The sequence below is a fragment of the Glycine max genome, chromosome 6, assembly GCF_000004515.6.
Source record: "Glycine max cultivar Williams 82 chromosome 6, Glycine_max_v4.0, whole genome shotgun sequence".
NCBI classification, from domain to species: Eukaryota; Viridiplantae; Streptophyta; class Magnoliopsida; order Fabales; family Fabaceae; genus Glycine; species Glycine max.
Window position 1 is genome coordinate 16,293,799 of NC_038242.2, and position 20,993 is coordinate 16,314,791.

The window sequence follows — 20,993 nt, forward strand, 5'->3', positions numbered from 1 at the left end:
GTAAAGATTTATTTCTGCATGAAAAGAAAAGAAGTAAAGATTTCTTTTTTGATAGCTATTTAAAGTAAAGCTTATAATTCTTAAATTGCATATATGTTAGTTACTCAAAAGGTATTACAGACGAGAGTAATGTTCTATTTTCCTATGAAACACATTTCAATGATTTAATAACTATTATATAAAGGAAGTAGAAGAAAGTAGTAGGATGATTTAAAATTATTAGGAAAAAAAATGGTCTATATGAAGACAAAATTAAAATTTAAAATTTGCCTATCAATGTATCACCAAATTGCACATATGTTTCTGTGATCCAAAAGGATGCCTAAGATATCGTGCAATGAGAATCCGGTAATATTCCAGAGCATATTTTAATACTTGTATTGTCAAATTTATTATCACATGTTTTTAAATAAGCAAAGATAATTTATTAAAAGAGACATTATATTTGTATAATAAATTGTATATCAAAATATACAATTAAGAGAGAAAAAAAGAAAAAATAAAGATAAATTTAAATTTAAAATGTAATTGTTGTACTCAAAAATACAAATTGCATAAATTGTTGTACAAAATGGTAAGATAAAAGAGAGTTAGATACAAAATATAAATTATTGTATAAATTGTTGTTCATGTATTATGATTGTGATCAAAATCATGGTGATGGTGAAGTAACTCATGAGAGTGTTGTTTCTTTTTACAACATATTTGTTTTCGAGTTGAAAATGCAGTCACACGAATTCTAATGAACAAAACGCAGAAGTAACAAACTTTGAGTTTTGACTTTTTATGTCTCGGAGTGGAGTGACTTTGTTAAGAAACAGCTACACAAACATACAATTAGTCATTCACCACGATTTTGGATGCCCAACACAATTCCACAGCTTATCCAAACATGCCATAAAACAATTCTGATCCCCATTTGGTGGCCTATTGTCCTTAGTGGATGAATTCCCCTGCTACGCTCCTGCACTGTAAAACTTATCTACAATAACTCATTGATCAAGACAAAACTAACATCGAGGCTTGGTGCGTGTGATCCACAATAACTCATTCATATTGTTTTTAATATGTCATTTCTGCAGAAACAGATTGCAACCTCAGAAAAAAGCCATTTAACATTTTACCAAAGCTTCAGTTTACTGTCGATACCGAAAGCAAGTTGTACCACGATGAGCTGCTAATTAATAATGCCCTAGTAGGCAGCAGGATTGGATAATCAACATGGATTAAATCTTATTATAACGTGAAGATAAAAATTGACAAAACCACATTCACCAACATCTATATTTTTGAATGCATCCATATGGATATAATAAACTACATTAATAAATTTTTCCAAACTTTTTTACACTAAACTAAACTTGTTGTTACAAACCATTTCAATATTCTATTTCAACTAACTCATCAAAAAAAATATTCAATTTCAACTTCCCACCACAGTTAAAAAAACCAACTCCAATTACATATGCAATAAATCCAAATTCAAAGAATAGAAAATAGGGAAATACAAGTATGACAGTGCCTAACTTTCAAGTTTCTACTAGTATAATATACTATAGGAAAAAAATATACTTTTTTCTTTTATCTTTCTAAAATAGTCAAAATTTGATTTTTATCCCTCTGATTTTTTTTATCTTGTTTTGGTTCCTCAAAATATAAAATGTGTTGATTTCCATCCACTTAACTCCATTAACTTGGTGCTGTTGTGAGTAACAAAGTTTCACATTAAACTTTGGATTTTATAGGTATTAAATTCAAATTTTATGTTTTATAAGGATTAAAATCATATTATAAAAGTTTTCTGGAAAAGAAAAAAAATCTTGTGACGTATAGCCATGTAAATGTCACATCATTAAAAAATGTTCACATGTATAGTATTTTCTATTAGTGATGTCAAAACCAAATTTACAAATGAAATTAGATATTTGGTATAAAAAAAAACACATTTTTATATTTTATGAATTGGGTTAAAATCCAACAAAAAAAAAATAGAGAAAAAACTCAAATCCTAACTATTTTTAAACGTATCAAAAATATATTTTTAACATAAGCTAGCAATCCGGACCGTATTGAAAAGGTTAATCTATTATATATGCATACCTTCAAGGTCCACTACTAGAAATAAAGTTTTTTACGACGCTAGAATAATGACGGTTGTAGCAAAATCGTCATTAAAAAATGGCCGGTGGCAATTTTATAAATTATTGAACGTGTTAATAACATTTTTGGGTAAAACCGTCACAAATACATTGAATACAACGATGGTTTTGGTGAAAACCGTCATAGATAAATGGACTTTAAAGACAAATTTGGAGAACTATCTTCGTATTCAATCTAAATATTAAAAATGGTAAGGGTCGACTCCACATGAGATCTCGTGCCCTAGTCTCTAACACTATTGTGTCTTGCACTTACCTCTCTTGCTCTCGTCGTCCTAGAGAAGGAAAAGGTTGCTGTTGACTAACATGGTGTGCTGGTGACAATTGACGTAAGCGATGGAGGAGATGCTTGGAACGATGGTCTTTAGGGTTTTTTGTTGTCACTGTTTCTCTACTCTCGCGGTGTTTTTGGGTTAACGTTTTAAGAACCGCATCAAAGCGTTATCATGGTTTCCAGATTGTAACCACAACACCAATAACCTATTAATGGTTTTTGTTCTTATTTCGTTTCTTTTTGTTGTTTTCTTGTTGTCGATGTCTATAATAAATGTTTAAATATTTCTTTGGGTTTTGGGGTTTTAAGATTTGTTTGGATAATAAATTTTGGGTTTTTATGTTTTCATTTCTGAAAATCCCATTTTTGTGGTTTAGTTGGTGAGGTTAAGCAGAAGAACATAGGTGGTGAAGGAAGAAACAGAAAAGTGCTTCAGGATATTGGGAATCTCGTGCATAAACAAGGTCATGGAAATTGAATTAACCTGTTAATTTAACTCCATGTAGAGCTTGTAGGCCTTGGATCTTCTTCATCAATAGAGTCTTTTGCTTCTTGAAGATCAATGACGGTAAAATGGAGAAGGAGGAAAGGTGATTGGAGATGATACTTCAAGGAGAAGATGAGTCAAAAACAAGCTCACCATCATAGGAAGTCATGGATAAGAGCTTTAAGGTAGGAGAAGATGAGTGGAGGGAGAGGGAGAAAGGGGAACGAAATTTTGAGGGAGAGAAGAGGGAGAATGATGTCTGAACTTTGAAGTCTAATTTCTCAAATCATCAAAGTTGAAAAAATGAACACACAAGGCCTCTATTTATAGCCTAAGTGTCACAAAATTGAAGGAAAATTTGAATTTTTATTCAAATTTCACTTGAATTTGAATTTGAATTTGTGGAGTCAAATTTGGAGCCTAAATTTCACTAATTATGATTAGTGAATTTCAGCTATGGCTTAGCCCACTAATCCAAGATCAAATCCAAGATTCTCCACTAAGTGTGCTTAGATGTCATGAGGCATGTAAAACATGAAGAACATGCACAAAGTGTGACTATATAATGTGTCAATAGGGTGTAGCTAGCAAATGCTCTCCTCCCCCTTAGGCTGATCCAAAATTTAATTGGATTGGGCTTCTCCCAATTTAATTAAATTTCTCTTCCAACACACACATCAAATAGTGCACTTAATGCATGTGAAATTACAAAATTACTCTTAATACAAAAACTAGTCTAGGTATCTTAAAATACAAGAGCTGAAAAATCCTACATTACTAGGGTATCCTCCCTACACTATAGAGCCCTAAATACAAGGCTAAAAAATAATGAAACTCTAATATAATATGTACAAAGATAAGTGAGCTCATATTTAGCCTATAAGTCCAAAATCTATCCTACGGCTCATGAGAATCCTAGAGTCTTCTCCCGCATCTCTTGTCCAATCTTCTTAGAGTATTCTACACTATGCCCTTGAGGGATAGGATTGCATTACCTATCTAAGCCTATCATAAGGTTTTTTATTTTTTTCTTTTGAATTTTTTTATCTTTTTAGATAATTTTCTTTTGCCTAATTCTGCTCTTTTCTTTTTTAATAGGAACCTTCGTGCTAGTGTTGGGAATTTTGTTCTTGCTAGAAAGGTGGAAGCAGCTAAGAAGCCAAAGAAAAACTTGAAGTAATTGTGATTAGCTTTGATGATGAATCAGAAGAAAAGCCAACTGTGAAGGGAAAAAAGGAAAGGGAAAAATCTACTAGGAAGAATGCCAAAGCCTTCAGTTCAATCCTCTCTGCTAGAAGCAAGGTTGTTCCTTTTTTTTCTTCATTTTTTGGAATATGGTTTGGGACTTGGGGTTGGGGTGCCTTTTTCTGGTGTAACAACTTGTTAACCTCAGGTTGATTGTGGACTTCCAAGTTAGTATAAAATTTGTGTATTTGTTAATCATGTGCGCAGTTCAAGCAATAAGATGTAAAGCTTAGTTAATTTTTCCCCATTGAAGTGAAGTGCAATTAGGTGTAACAAATATCCATGCAAGAAATTGTAGTGAGGGGTGAAAACCAATGTATATTTCTCATATGATTATTAATGTGTACTCTCCTAAACTAATACAACTAGGATAAGTACCAACTGGGTTATTGTAAATATATTATTTGGTTATTTTATGGAGCACTTAATATTATATTATATCTATTGGAAGGAAAGTTCAAGAAGCTAAACCCTTTCTCGTTGTTTTTATGAGTATTAATGGTATCTTGTATCTCAGAATTTGTAAAGATTGGCTCCCACTTCCTTCTCACTTAATATTATTATGTTAGAGGTATATATATTGACATATGATTAGATGATGGTGGGTAGAAATAATCTGCAATAATAATGAATCAAAATCAAGCTCATTATTTTGTGGTGTTTTTATATGTAAATGCATATTATTGAAAAAAATATTACTTATGTTCCTGTATTGACAAATTTATTAGCATGAGCTTGTATTCTAATGAGACATAACATGGATTTGAGCACACTTTAAGTTGGTTGAACTAGTAGGCTTGCTCGCGATCATTTGGTCTTAGGACGAGCAGTTCCTGGTTGAGTCTTTATCGAATTCCATCATTTACATGGTTATTACATTATTGCGCACCATTTGCAGAATGGTGGCATGTATGGATCAAGTGAGGTTGTCGCCACCTAACCTCAACAACTAATTGATGATGTTTGGGATTATGTTTTTTGTGGTGGGCCATATCCCAATTCAACTGACATTTCATCGTCCATTTTAGAAAAAAAAAATGAAGTAGGAGTTTGAATATTGGTATCTGAGTTTTTGGTAAGGATCTCATCCAAAATCATCTTACCTTCTCTATTTACAACTATACTGCAATTATGGCCAAGCATCATTGGCCTCGTGGGTTTAGATGCAATGGCCACATTATGCATAATTTATTTGGAGAGAGCTTTCGAAGAATGACAGTTTTGTGGTGAATGCAGGCTGGCTGACAGTTGATGCTGCTTGATAACTTCTATGTATAGGTATAATTTGGGATTAAATCATATAGAAATTGTTCATTTTCCTTTCTTATTTTTTCCTTTTTATGTGAATAATTGAATTTTAATATTATTTAAAGTAAATTGAAGATTTGAAGATGCTCGCTCAGCGTGTCTTAGGCGCTCAGTGCGACGTAGTCGCTCAGTAGGCAGAACATGCTTAGTGCCAGGAAGTATGGAGAAGTATGATACGTGAGAGCGCGCTTAGCGTAAGTCATGCACTAAGCACGAGATTATCGCCATACTTGCTAAGCGCGGCAATCGCGCTTAGCGCGAAGGTTATGTGAAATCCAAGTTGAACTCCACCTATAAAAAGAGGAAGAGGAGAAGGAGTAAAAACACATAGTTGCACACAGAATATTCAAGAGAATACAATTCCTTATAGAAGGCAAAGGCTAGAAGCAAGAGAATCAATCATTAGGAACCATTCAATCCCTCCATTCCTTTTCTTACTTACCCTCTTCACTACTCATTACCCTCTTGCAATTGTAAAGTCTTTCATAACAATTAGAGGCTAAAACCCCTTTATTGGGAGCTTAACAACCATCTGTTTTTAATGTAATTAATCTTCCTATCTATTTAATGTTATTTTAATTTCATTGTCTCTTTTGTGTGCTTAATTGTATTGATTGTGGCTTGATCACCCATATACATGGTAAGTTTTAGGGATATCGTTGAAAAATGTTTATCTAAGAACAGAAAAAGGCATCTAAATAATTCATCTCTAGGGATATAATGATTTTATTTAGCTTGTTATGCATCTCTATTCTTAATGCAATTTAACTGTTTTATCTCTTAAAGGGATTTGGGAGAAAAAATAAGTAAATTAAGCTTTTTCACTTGAGAGATCATGGTTAGAGTATATAAGTAGATGCAAGTGATAATTGGAATAACCTTAAATAGATAAAAAATCCTTAACATTTCATCAAAAGTAACTCTGGTAGGCTAAGCCCCCAACATTCTCATATTCTGAATCAACCTTTGCTTCTAATATTGGCTTCTCTCATCTTGTCTGCTTGAATTAATTAATTTAATTTAATGTTTGTTTTTCTCTCCTTTTTATTTTATTTTATTTTAATTTTATGCCAATTTATGTTATTGTTCTTTTCACAACCTTCTAAATCAATTTATCTATTGTTTAAGAATTATATATTCACCTACTTATGTACAAATAAAATTCCTGTAGACTTGACACTTGGACTTCCATTTTATTTACTACTTATACAAATTGATGCACTTGTCAATCGATTAACAAGTTTTTAGTATTGTTGTCAAGAACTTTGTTCTTTGTACTTGGTAATTTGGATATTCCAATTTTAAACCAATTAATTTTTATTCTTTAACTTTTTATTTTTATTTTTATTTAATTTTTCAAAAAAAATCTTTCTTTAATCATTCTTTATTTTATTTTTTATTTTAATTTCTATTTTATAATTAATTCTTTAATCTTGATAACATGCATTGTAGTTGTTTGCTTTCCTGTATGTGAGGTATAATTTCAGGAAAAAATCTTGGTCCATCGGATCTAGAGATTGAAGCAACTTGCAGAAGAAACAATAACAAGAAGGAGAGAACAACAAAAGATATAGACTAATCAAAGAGAGAAAACCATCATCTTCTGTATCATCTTCTCCTTTAATCAACTCACATCCCAATTTTGAACAACACATTATGGCACAAGACAGCCCCAGAGAGTAACTCTGGAGGACTATTCTAGTTTCTCTACATCTCAGTACTTCACCAGCATAGTTCGGACAACACTGCTCCAGACCTCAAACTGAAGGCTCTAACTTTGCTCCAGACTTAGATATTGGAGGCTCCAACTTTGCTCCAAATATTGTTCTCGGTAAAGTTTGTCATGCTCTTGCACCTAATTAATAAAAGAGTGAGCTAGATATATATAGGTAGAAGGAAGAGAGGTGTAAAAGGAAAAGGTATTGAAAAAAAATTCAATTATTTCCTTAGCTAATTAATGATGAGAAGAATGTAATTTGACTGCCTTATGAATTTTTCACACTATTTCAAAAAAATTGGTTAGGATGTTTAGTTTTATGCATAATAATTTGGATACAGGGTAGATGTGGATCGTGCTGGGCTTTAACCACAGGATCTATAGAAGGAGCCAATTTTCTTGCCACCGGAAAGGTCGTAAGTCTCAGTGAACAACAACTCCTTGACTGACAACAACGCGTATTAGATATCACTATCCTTATTCCAATCCAATAGCAAGGAGTCACCAAAATAGTGTGATTCATGACTTCAACAAATGCGTCAATCTTTGCATCTTCCACGCAACCATGCTTGCCTGTGTCTCCTACCATTTCAAACAAGCTTGGTCAGTCTCTCTTATTATCTAATACGCGTTTATTTAACAATTATTGCATCTTTGTCTACAATAATATGCTATGTTATATGAAACTTTAGGATTTGCTGCAAAGAACCATGTCATATAAATATGGATAGTTTTTTTTTTATTATTATGGGTCCTTTTATATAATTATATCTTTCTTGGTTGCGGCTATTGTTCTATTAAGAGTCCTAGAAGAAAGTTCCTCCACCAAAGTGGGAATCAGAATAAATTATCATTATATTGACATTGCATCAGAACTTTAATAAAGCTAAAACATGTTATGTTCTCACTTATAAGTTCTAACAAATACTCGCCAACACCTTATTATCTGATCTGACTTTTTAACATTCTTTCCTTAAATTATTTCTCAATTATTGGATAACAAGTAGCTACTGGATTGCTATAATCATTCATTTAAATTTGATAATACAGAATCCTTTAATAATTTATAGTCTCTGAGAAAATATTTATATTTTTCTTCGATTAGGTTTCTGCATAAGCATTTCCCTAGATCTTAATCTGAATGTGAATGTCGATTTTCCATATTAACAATATCAGTTTGGTATAGTATCATCCAATTAAATCTTATAAGTAACTACAAAGGACCAATAATGATTAGAGAAAATGAGTGCGAACTATCTTGCATATCAAAAGAGTTAGATTAGTATATGCTCTTTCAAAAGTAACACTTATCATTTCTCATGCAGCTAGTCCTTGTCTCAATGTTTCGTCACCAAGAAGTTACCTTGTGAAGAAAAAGCATGTGAAATGGGAAAAAAGAGCATGGAAATTAAATAATGAATAGGTAGGTGGTGGGGATGATATTCAAGTTGGAGTGTTTGTGCTTTAAAAAAATTTTGTTTCTCCAGAATAAAAGTTAATTTTGGATAACATTATTACAATACCATTATCTACAATCATTGTTTACAAGTTCAAGCTTCCATCATGGGCTAAGTTTGAAATAGGGAGGGTTGCTGTCTATTGGTAAACCATGAATGGCCTCCCTCCTACCTCAGTAAGTATAAAAGTATTGAGCTAACTCATTGCTAGTTACTTTATCAATTACCTTTTAGTAAAAAAAATAGAAATTTTGGCAGGAAGAAAAGCCCTGGATTTGAGATTGTCATTTGGTGAAATTGAGGTTCTTAACGAAAACTTGGACTTGATCAAGAGACAGATAGGTCTAGAAGGTGTGGAAATTTTATCTGCAGCAGATGTCGATTCCTTGGCCAGAGCTGGACCATTACCTTCTTTACTAAATCAAAATCCTCCTTCACCTGGAAAGCTAACTGTCAACTTTTTAACTCGGTAGCTACTGGGTCTAGGTGAGTATCTGGCATTTTCCCCTTTCTTAAAACTAGTTCATAGTTCCTACTTTTTTTGGGGTCATCTAAACACAAGTATAATTTATTTTTACTCGATATATCTGTAGACAAAGATGAGTTACCAAACCTTTAGTGTTATAAATTTTTTTATTGGCTTGATTTGAGGTATAAATCCAGATATTGGGGCTCAAACAAATATTACCCACATTAATGGATATGATTTTTCTGCTTCCAACTCTGCTTGTATATATTTTTTGTATCGCCATCTATCTCTCATTGATTCCTAAGTGAAGAATTTGTGCTTAGAAGCCAAAATCTTCTGAACTAGCCACATCACTTTCACACAAAGCCAACCCTTGTTGGTAACCGAGGCAACCTAAGTTAACAAATACAAGGGATTATTTATTTTTATAAAATGTTTTGTGGTTTCACTTGTTTTCACATCTAAGCACAAAAATACTACATTTTTAATTTATTTTTTATTATAAAAAATTTGTATAAAAAACAATGAATTTTAAAAGTGAAACAAAAAAACTGAAAACATTTTTTCAAACCAATCTTAAGTACGTATCTAAAAGTTATGGACATACAAAAGGTATCAAAGGGTATTCTTATAAATGTTAAAAGAACAAAATGAAAGTTGAAGCATTTTATTCTAGATTTATATCTTTTTGTTTACTTCATTTAGTTATTTTGGTTGCAGCCACTCCAACTTTTGGTATAAATGCTTTTTCACTTTGTCAATGAAGTTAAGACTACAGAAATTCAGGGCCTTTAAACCTTAAACTCAAGGAATGATCATTCTCGTTTAGTTGAGAGTAGTTTTATGAGATAATATGTCAATCACTTTGTTCCTTTTAATCTACCAATTTTTACCTGATTATAGCAAAGAATGTACCTTTCTATACAACATTAAACATTTCTACGTTATTTATAATAGTATTGTACAGTGAAATTAAAAGTGATTCTATCTATTCATCCATTTATACATTTTGAAAAATAATACTTTTTAAGATGATTTTAAAAAAATCGTTTTAGAAAATCTACTTTCTAAAATAGTTTTTAAAAAAATTATTTTTGAAATAATCATTTTAAAAATATCAATTTTTTAACATTTTTAAAACAAAAAAACATATTTTAAAATAGTTACGAAGATAATTGATATGGAAATTGAAATTGTAAGACAGTTTAAAAATTATCATAAAAAATGTTGATTCGTGAAAAGTCACATAGAATTATTTTGAAACTGATTTTTGTAGTAATAGTCAATCCAAAAACAAGTGAAATATAAAATAAATTTTGATAAAAAAAATTAAATCAAAGAGTTATATATTAGATATTCTTATTTATATATATATATATATATATATATATATATATATATATATATATATATATATATATATATATATATATATATATATATATATATATATATATATATATATATATATATATATATATATATATATATATATATGAAATTTTCGATTAATAAAAATTAATAACAAGTAAATTTTTATTAGTATCTAAAACTTAAGTTTTAGAAGCTTACCCTTCAATCTGCCTATACATATATTAATATGCAACTACTCCACAGTCACCGATTCAAAATTGGGGATCAGTGTGGTCCTTTGACTTCAATCTTTTGTTGATGATTGTAATTGCAAATTCGCAATCATCAAGTTTATCACCTGGCCAAAGATTGGTGCCACCTAGATCTTGGTTCAGGACGGATGTAATCAGTTCAAGACTTCAAATACGTTCTAGTATTTGAAAGTTAGATTAGACGTGCATGTCCATCACATGTTAGAACATAGTTTTCAGGTAAGGAAACAAATTAAAACAAATCTTGTGCGAATCTTAATGATTATGAAGCCGGGTTTTTACGTCATTAGTTGTACATTCCGTAGTCGGCACCTTATTTACTTTTGAATTTTGGGTTCATTTTTATTAATTAATTAATAATAAGCCATAACGTGATTGAGTTGAATAATTCGTGTTAGATGCATTTAATTTGCTACTTGTTTGATCATTTCATAACCAAATTCAAACTACCAAACATATTAGTTTAATAAATTCACCAAAAACCAAAAATTCAAACTAGCAAGGAAGTAAATTTAATTTCTTCACCAACTTGTTTCCATAATTAAATTTTTTTGTCTACACTTGATCATTTGCTAAGCAAAAGCATATTAATGATTCAAACCGTGGTTGTCCCTTTCGGTCCAACCGACAGTTGTAAATCCCAATTGGGACCAAATTAATTTGCCGAATCGCTCTTCAATTTGTCACACTTTACCAACTCAAGCAATTTCCAATCCAATGCATAATGGGAAAAAAATGAAAATGAACTTCAACAGTGTTGGCCTTTCTCTATTGTTTATCCACTTTTTTTTCTACCCTAGTTAAAAAGGTGATGAATTGCATATGCATGCCACACTGTTCATTATTCATATTTATTTGATATGAATGATAGCCCCCAACTTACAAAAATACTTGGATTGTCTTTTTCAGAGTTAGGCCTGCTTTTTCCGTCGATGGATGCTCTTTACAACTATTTGTATGTTTAAAGAAGAAAGGTTGGTGTGGAGGTTGAGACCCACTATGAGTAGAGTAGGTTCAACATTGAATCATAATTAGCACCTTGATTACTCTATGTGGCTTAAGTACAATATATAGTATGATATATCCACTTCATTATGATAAGACACAGCTAATTAATTTCACTACTAATGACAATGGTTGCCCAAACGAATGCCAAATCTCACTTACCTAAGACAACAATAATATACCGAATTACCATGCTCATCTTAATTATACTCCTGAATGATTAATGATACTAGAACTATTGATAACACTACAGAATGATTTTACTAGCAAGTGTTATTAATGAACAATAATAATAGTATACTATTAATTCACCATTAATATACTTGAAAGGGTTTACAACTGTTATTAATGAAATGATTAATGATACTGTTTTCATGCATGAACTAAGATCTTCATTGATAAACCCTATCTGAGTTTTAATTTATTCTTTGCCATGGAGTTACATCATGTCAAGTATGAACTATATTGATGAATATATTAGTTTTAAATATTGATAACACTTGCTATTGTTCATTTCTGTAACTTAAAGTAGCGTATACTTTCTAGAAAAAAAGAACTACGACATAGGATTCTGATAAATGACTTTTCCTTTAATTATGAATGGAATATAAATTAAATTTCGAAAGTTGTTCTTATCCATTTGTTTAAATTGGTTAATAGGCATTTTAATATGTTTTCACGTGAAGATCCATTCTTTTATTGTTGGTCATTTTTACTCCGTAATTATTATAAATTTAGACGAAATCTAAGTATTATTCTTTAAATATTTATAGTTTTATTTTATTTTAATTATATATATATATATATATATATATATATATATATATATATATATATGAATTATTGAAATACAAACACCACAAACTGCACCTAGCTATAAACTTTCTGTTAGCATGATGCGGAAAATCCTTTTGACCACTTGAAGCCATTAATACTTCCCTCTTGGTGCCGACAAAGACACAGCTCAGCCATAAGAAAAAGCAATCATACAAGCCTGTGTAGTAAAACTCTCAGCACTTTGAGTGTGAAAATAGTAACTTTTGCATGGCAACGCCCTTGGCATCACCACGTGACACTTTAATTAATAACAATGTTAGACCTAAATGTCATCCATTACCCATGATTAAGGATTCCATCCCTCAAGAACTTTTTTTTATTTTAACGAAAACATTCCTGCCATTTAAGTATATTATTTTCATTTTTATCTGTTATTTTAAAAACTGTTTTTATTTATTCATCATTTTAAAATTTAAAGATAATGTTATTTTATAAGTTAAATTGGAATTTTATCCCTACAGCTTAATAATCTCTTTACGATCTGGGTCTTTTGATATTTTTTTTGGAATTGATTAAGTATTATTTAGTTTTTAGTTTGAAAATTAAGTGAGTTTTAATTTGATTTTCTTGTTGATTTTTTTATTTGAAATCTTTAAACTATTAATTTTAATTTATGAAAAAACTTCAATATATTTTATTTTCTTATTTAATAGTATAAATATTAAAGATAAATTCATTCCAATAGAACCAAAATTCATTTCAGATCCATAATCACTTATCTCAACCCACTTTTGCATTAATGATCTACTTTAGGCTCATAATAATTTTCTTCTACGCGGCTATGCAATACGAAATTCTGAGGACATTACTCCCATGCTGTAGTACTAAATGTGCTGCCATTGTTCCCGAGGACATATTTACTCCTTTATGGTGTTGGGTCGCTACCACTTTTAGCATATGCACTTAAGAAGCCATATCTATACACGTGACATCATTTAGAAACTTCACCACCACTCAGTAAAACCCAACTTCCTTCAACCCCACTTTAGCCACAACAAGCCACATATCTTAATGGGCACTAGCAAGAAACCTTTTAGGAAACAAATCACGATAATAGTATGGAGTACTAAAGTTTAACATTTTAATTTTAATTTATAATAAAAATCTATTCTTCAATATATGCTGTATTGTATCTCTTCTCACGTAAAAATAACTTTTCATGGTTCATACATCTTCTTACCTCTAGCAGCGTTTAACATAAAAAACAAAAAAGCAAGAAAGAAAGAAAGAAAGAAACCGCAAATCTTCTGTCGTTTTAGCTACACAAACGGCAAACCTAAAAAAAATCAAGAAAACGACACGTCGTTCTCCTTCCCCGCATAATCATCCCCATTTCCCAGTGTGGCAGTTAAAAAGCCAAGAGCGCGTTGTGGCATTGAATGTATGCGTCCATACCATACCGCGAAACCCAACCGCTGACCGTCGCTCCGGCAATGTGGCCGGAACTCCAATAATCTCCGTCGTTCCACTTCTACCCCCGACAATGCCTCACGCCAAAACCTCCCAATCGCAGCAGAACATAAAGCAGAGGGTACTCACGTGCCTAACGAAGCTCTCAGACCGCGACACACAAGCCGCGGGAGCCACCGAGCTCGAGTCCATCGCGCGTACCATAGACCCACACTCGGTTCCAGTGTTCCTCTCTTGCATCCACTCCACCGACTCCTCCGACAAAACCCCCGTCCGCAAGCAATGCGTGCACCTCGTCGCCACCCTCTCCCACGCGCACGGCGACGCGCTCTCGCCGTTTCTGTCCAAAATCATCGCCTGCCTCGTCCGCCGCCTCCGCGACCCGGACTCCTCGGTCCGGGCCGCGTGCGCCGACTCCGTCGGCGCACTCTCGGCGTGCGTCACGAGGCAGCCTTTCGCCGCCGCGTTCCTCAAGCCGCTCGCGGAGGCGCTTTTCACGGAGCAGGACCCGAGCTCGCAGGCTGGAGCCGCGCTATGTCTGGCCTCCGCGGTTGAAGCGGCTCCGGATCCGGACCCTGCCAGGCTTGCGAGGCTGCTTCCGAGGCTTGAGAGGCTGATCAAGAGCAAGGTGTTTAGGGCTAAGCCTGCACTGCTGGTGCTTGTTGGAAGCGTCGTCGAGGCGCGCGGCGCCTCTAGTGGCGTCGCGTTGAAGAATTTGGTTCCTTGCCTTGTGGAGGCTCTGGGGAGTGAGGACTGGGCCACCAGGAAGGGCGCGGCGGAGGCGTTGAAGAAGCTCGCGAGCGTGGAGAAGGACCTCTTGCCGGAGTTCAAGGGTGGATGCTTGAAGGTTTTCGAGAATCGGCGATTTGATAAGGTGTTTAGAAGATTTTATTGTTTTTTTTTTTTTTTTAGTTTTTCTTCTTTTGTTATTTCTTTCTATTTATGGTAATTTGGAAAGGAGGTTTTAAATTGAAGTTGTGTTTTAGCACTGAGCGCGTGGATCAACTGCCGTGGAGTTATTTCAATTTAATTGCCCAGCTTGATCAGGATTGTCTCCGGTGAATGATACCTGATAAAAAGTTGAAGTTGTGAGCAAATGTTGTTGCAGTTGTGGTGATGATATCGCAATATTGTGAGGCCTGGAGCATTGTTTAGAAGTGGATTGAGTTTGTGTCTTGTTTATTTGTAGGTAAAGTTGGTTCGGGAGGTTATGAATGAGATGTTGGAGGCATGGAAGCAGATTCCTGATGTTTCGGATGAATTCTCTCCACCTCCTCAATCGCAGTTGTCTTCAAAGGGTATTGATCTATATCTATATCTATTGTTTGTTTGTATTTGTCGCCACTGTGAGTCTGTGATCAACAAGTGTTGGATCACTTTGTGTGAATTGAATTAGGAAACTCTGATCTGTTGTGTTTTCTTATTAGTTTTGTAAAGGAAATCTTGGTAAATAAAGGTTGTGTTGATGTAGGGTTATTTGATCTAAAAGATATTTTTTTGTGATCTGGTTTTGGGTTGTCTATTTTGATTCAGAGAATGCAAGTGATGGGCGCTATCCTCCTGTCTCTCAAAATTCATGTAGTCCGGGTTCTGTAATGAGTAAATTGAGGAAGAAGTCGAGCCAAGTTAGCAAATCAACTCCACCAGATACATCTGCTGTTAGGAATGCTAAAAGGAGTGCATTAAGTGGCGATCGGATGAGTTCAGGTGTTCTGCAGAAACTGAACCATAACCATTGGGATGTTCGAATTGCTGTGTCAAATGTTTCTGATTGTGGTGAACGTCAGCAGAAGGATGAAGATGTTTTGGAAAGAAGAAAAAAGGATAGAAGCAGATTTTTTAAGCCGGAAACAAAACGGGCTCTATTCGATAAAAATTCTGATGACAAGATGCATAAATTTGGTGGGTCCAAAGCTGGATCTCGTGTGGTTCCTTGTTCTGAAGAGAGTCAAGACTCAGATCCTGTCTGTAATGTAACTAAGGATCTACATAGGAATGACAAAGAGAGTGAGGAATTATCTTTGATTCGTGCTCAATTAGTTCAAATTGAGAAGCAGCAGTCTAGTCTGCTTGATCTTGTACAGGTTTGTTCCATATGCTGAAAAACACTTTATCCCGGTCAAAGTTTGTAAATCTGTTTAGCTCAACTTAAGTTTGCAATATTTTTGGAAAGAATGCTTACTGGTTATTGGTTAATATCCATTCTGTGTTTAAAATTCTTCCTTTTTCGTATGCATACATATATGTAGCCTGTGCCAACCCTTGAATGATGAACATGTCTGACAATATCCACCATATTTTTTTACAGAAATTCATGGGGAGCTCTGAAAATGGAATGCGTACTTTAGAGACTCGTGTGCATGGCCTTGAGTTGGCATTGGATGAGATCTCTTATGATTTGGCTGTATCAAGTGGAAGGATAACTAAGTTTGATGCTCCTAAGCATACTTGTTGCATGCTGCCTGGTGCTGAATTTTTAAGCTCCAAATTCTGGAAGAAAACACAGGGCCGATATTCATCGTACCGGTTCTCTAGAACTGGTAGCACTCCATTACTACCTTCCAGTCATTACAGAGCTAACAGGAATGCCGAATCTAATAGGTCGACAAGCCACAGACTTGGGGTCCACGGTGATGGAGGCTTCACCACTAATCCTCTGGCAGAGATTAAAATTAATTCAAGGGAGATTTCAGGCTCTGCCAGATCAGAGCTAGCTTGAAAAGCAGGTTCGCTTTCTCAAATCAGTAGTTTATAACCCCCATTTAGTAGTCAATGTGACCTTATGGTTGTTGGGGAATGCTACATCCCTTGCTCACATGCTTGCATAAATTCTAATATGGAAAGGCATCACACTAACACCCGTAAAGTTTAGCATGATTTGGCCCAACACACTTGGGTCCACGGATGAGAAGTCAAATTTACTAAAACACGATTACAAGATAATGTTTGCAGGGAACTTTCAATTTCCTCAATGTACAATCATCCCCTCGCTATCCTTACATCTCAAAACCTTGTGAAGAAGGTCCACCCCTTGAATTTTTTATTAGGCAATCTCACATTCTCATTCTCATTCCTCATAATTTCCTTATACAGGTATAGCACAAGAATTTTCTAGACTCGTTACTTCCTTTAGAACTTGCATGCCAAATTTTGAGGAAAACATGGCCAACATTCATCTTCCTAACTCTCTGTCTGGTGGCACACCATAACTACATGTCATTCGCTATAGATGTCAGGAATGCTGAAACTAAGCTCACAAGTATAGATTAAGGGTACATGATGATGGAGAGCTTCATCACTAAAATTCAGATTAATACTAATTCAAGACAGATATCATTCCTTTCGAGGACAGAACCTATTTAAAAAGTAGGTTTGCTTACTTCGTTTAGCAATCAATACTCCCATTTACTAGGCAGTCATTATGGCTTGGTATTGGGAAATATCATAATTCATATCTCTATATTCACATGCTTACTGGTAATTAAGGAAAAGCATCATATCTTAGACACTAAATTTCCTCCATCACACAACTCTCTTCTCGTTATTATTCTCAAAACCTAGTGAAGGCATAGCTGTTGATCTCTTATAAGAGATTCCTACTAACCTTCTTGTGAATGATAACTCAAATAATTCAATGCAATGATAGTGCATCATAATTTGCTTGAATAGTTATCATCTTTACACCCTTGATATTAATTTTAGACTATTCTATTTTCTTATTAGAAGAAAATCTCCCATTCCTCCATATCATCAGATATTTTCATAATTATAACGTTTGAGTCTACTTATTAATTGGAAACTGTCAATAACAATATTTAAATGTGATTTTTTTTAATTTACCAAAAAATATTGCAATGTTTGAGATCAGTGAAACAGACGAATACAACCCGTTTGTTTTTTTTCCCTCGTGTTCTAATTACTCTGTTCCACCGTCTAATGCTAACTGGCTCTTTCTCTTTTCTTTATAGCAGATCAAAGTTTGATCTTCTGATTATCAACTTGCATGGTGGGAAATCCCTCTTCCTGGGAAGTGTGGCAATGATGTAATCAGAATATATACTTTTTATGCCAGGAAATATCGTATATTTGGAAAATACCCAGTAGTACTCTACTCTCTTGGAAGAAGGAGAAGCTGGCTATAATACATTCTAGGTTGTGCTCAGAACATTATTTGGGTTGCTACGCTGACTGTGAGGCAGGAACATATTGCAGTGAGTATAGGGCTAAATATTACTATTTTCAGTAGAGGGTGAATCTGTACATAGGAGAAACAATGTAACACAGGCTGCTTACTTTGTGTTTGGAAATACGTTTGAAAGACGAAAAATCACGACAGATGGGATAAAGATGCACAAGCTACAACTAGAAAACTTCAATCCGGATGTGTAAAATTGCATCATGTATGGCTGCAAACGCGTGATATGTTGATGATTAAGTGCATGTTTGTTTCTCCATTGCGTCAGGTCCAATCTGCATCATATAGAAGCTAATACGAGTAGCTTTTGCATGTTAGATGTGGTTTTTGCATAATAATACGAGTAAAACATGTTTCCAATCTTTGCATATTACGTGCAAGTGTGTCAGAAATGTTGATCGTATTGGTCTAATGTAAGCTGAGGTTTTTTTACCCATCAAGGACACTTTTAAATAGTTATTACTAAAATCGTATAGATTTGTGAAACCCAAGAAAGAGGCGAAAATGAACCCAAAAAAATGGTACAGATGAAATATTCTCTAAAATAGAGTAAATCAAGACTTCTATAGTGAAGTAGTAACACGACTTAATACTTATTACTATTAAAATTGTAAGGATGATCAGACCACAACTTTATTTTTAATTTTTATAAATTATAAGGTCATCCACGACTCCCTTTTGTTTTTCCACCGCCACTTCATGTATGAATATTGGATGCATATGAGCATATCTACGAGTGAATAAATATGATTTTGGGGCCTTTAGGCCTCCTTGTAACAAAAAAAAAAAATACTCAATGATTTTTCCGTCCCTTCTCTTTTCACTAACAGATGACTGACCTGTTAGGCTGTTATTGAATTTTCTACTCTATCAGTTTGATTATATCCTGTGGGATGCACTATTATTGAATTTTTTAAAGTTTGTCCCCAGCTTCCAAAAAATCAGTATGTCTGCTCCATGCCTGAATTTGTTCTGTAGAATGAATGATTATGTGTGCGCATTGTGCATGCGCATGTGTGTGTATTATTTGAAATTGTTAACTATTAGAAATGTTGCCTCTCACTCCTTTTAATTAGAGTTCTGAAAAAATGTAGATTATCAGGACATCATTAGCAGAGGTGAGACTCACAGATGCAGCCAAAGTGAGAGCTGGAAGTTACAATGAGGGAATGAAACGCCGTCTCAGTGTTGCAATTGCTCTTATTGATGAGTGGTGACCCTAAGTCAGCCATTTCTTTTTATAATTTTAAAGTTAGCCATATTGGATGAACCGGTATGCAAAGCAGGATAGGATACTCCTTTCATGCATAAACGACAATTGTTTCTCCGCGAAAGATTCGAAGATTTTGCCTAGGAATCAAAATTTATAGATAGATTAAAGAGATTGTTTAGCCAAAATTAGAATATGTAGAAAAAATATTCAAGTGTTTGAATATAAAGAATCCAAAATGCGATTCTTCCCTATGATACATGGTGTGAGCCTATGAAAGTCCAATAATATTTCTAAAAATATGTCCAAGTGCATCCTTTACAATGAAGGCATCTTGCTCCAACTAGGTATGAATCATAAAGTTTTTTTTTTAATATTTAACTTAATTGCATTTCAAACTATCGGCTTTTGACCATTTTAGTAATAAATAAATATTTGCCTAATTAAAATAGGAAAAAAAAACTATGTACCTCAGTTGGGTTGTTTTTGGCACGTAAATGAGTCTCTGAATGAACAGAGGGAAAAGACACTTTTGTTGATGCTTCACACTTCACAACATCTCAGTTTTTTTTTTTTCAATTTTTTTAGCATCCATGTGACTTATTTTTAAGCGTGTGTTTGATTGCGTCAGGACTTGTAGCGTCAACATGTCAGGTGGGTTGTGAAGGAGGCGTCAACTCTCTTGATGCTTTCCATTTGCTTTTTTTACTCCCTTGTTCATGTAGGAAAGAAAGAGGTATTGAATAACAGTTCAAGTCATTGAAGGAAGACCATTGTTTCTCTCCATTGCATTGTGTGAATTTCTACTTAAAAATAGTTACTTAGCAACTCTTTCTCTTCATTGCTTGACCATCTATCTACTTTTCATTGTTTTTGGAAGTTTGTCTTTGACATTGTTCTTCATTTGGATTGCTAATCAAGTTTATCAACTTTACATTTAAAATAGTGTAATCTCAATTTACACACAAGAAGTCACTGCACTTAATTCTTTTCAAAACATTACACATAGAGTCATCTCGTGCAACAGTGTGAGCCCATGAAACTATTTAGAAGTCACTGCACTTGGCTCTTTTCGTAACACGACAAAAAAAAATGGACACTCACACTAAACTCCAAGCACGGGCCTGAACTCAACAGAAACTGGCAATACAATCTACACACAAGGCAGACACGTTAACAATGGTGACTCCACACACACACAAAACGTAAGGAGTCAATTAAGTTGATGCCACCCATTCAAACAACATAAAGTGTCAACATAGTTGACAACTTATACACACTATTAACAAATATGAAAACATGAAAAATGGTCAAAAACGAATATGGCTTTTTGCATAGCATCATTCCAGTTGAAGCTTTAGTATGCCTTTATGTCAAAAACAATTCGCATAGTAAATAAAAAGTTATTTTACTTTGGTAATTAATATTTTTAATTACCAAATTAGTTTAAAATCTTAAACTTAAGATCATTGATGATTAAGTTAAAATAATCATTTGTCAGTTGATTCAAGTGATCGATAAGTGTTTAGTTGCCTTTAAACATTACTAGTTGTTTAGTTTTAGCCATAAGCTCCCCTTTAAAAAAAATTGCGTGC

General features: G+C 33.7%; 1 protein-coding gene and 1 long non-coding RNA gene across 5 annotated transcripts; both read left to right on the forward strand.

Moving 5' to 3' along the window:
• The first annotated feature begins 6,532 nt into the window (after window positions 1–6,532).
• Window positions 6,533–11,974, forward strand: LOC102666040 (uncharacterized). Its single transcript, XR_001388660.3, has 5 exons — window positions 6,533–7,304; window positions 7,532–7,793; window positions 8,516–8,823; window positions 8,906–9,133; window positions 11,651–11,974. It is a non-coding gene; the product is annotated as an uncharacterized lncRNA (long non-coding RNA).
• Window positions 11,975–13,623: 1,649 nt separating this feature from the next.
• On the forward strand, window positions 13,624–18,447 carry LOC100776414 (TORTIFOLIA1-like protein 3). Of its 4 annotated transcripts, none has more exons than XR_005892044.1 (6): window positions 13,804–14,867; window positions 15,183–15,291; window positions 15,527–16,077; window positions 16,302–16,719; window positions 17,087–17,359; window positions 17,962–18,447. XR_005892044.1 is itself a non-coding variant. In XM_003526997.5 (5 exons), the coding sequence occupies exons 1-4, from the start codon at window positions 14,067–14,069 to the stop codon at window positions 16,710–16,712; spliced, it is 1,872 nt and encodes a 623-aa protein (XP_003527045.1). In that variant the 5' UTR covers window positions 13,624–14,066; the 3' UTR covers window positions 16,713–16,719; window positions 17,965–18,447. The 4 variants fall into 4 exon arrangements, 2 of the variants coding, with proteins under 2 accessions (XP_003527045.1, XP_006581943.1); XR_001388661.3 differs by having other exon boundaries at window positions 17,965–18,447; XM_003526997.5 differs by lacking the exon at window positions 17,087–17,359 and having other exon boundaries at window positions 13,624–14,867; window positions 17,965–18,447.
• The last annotated feature ends 2,546 nt before the right edge of the window (window positions 18,448–20,993 follow it).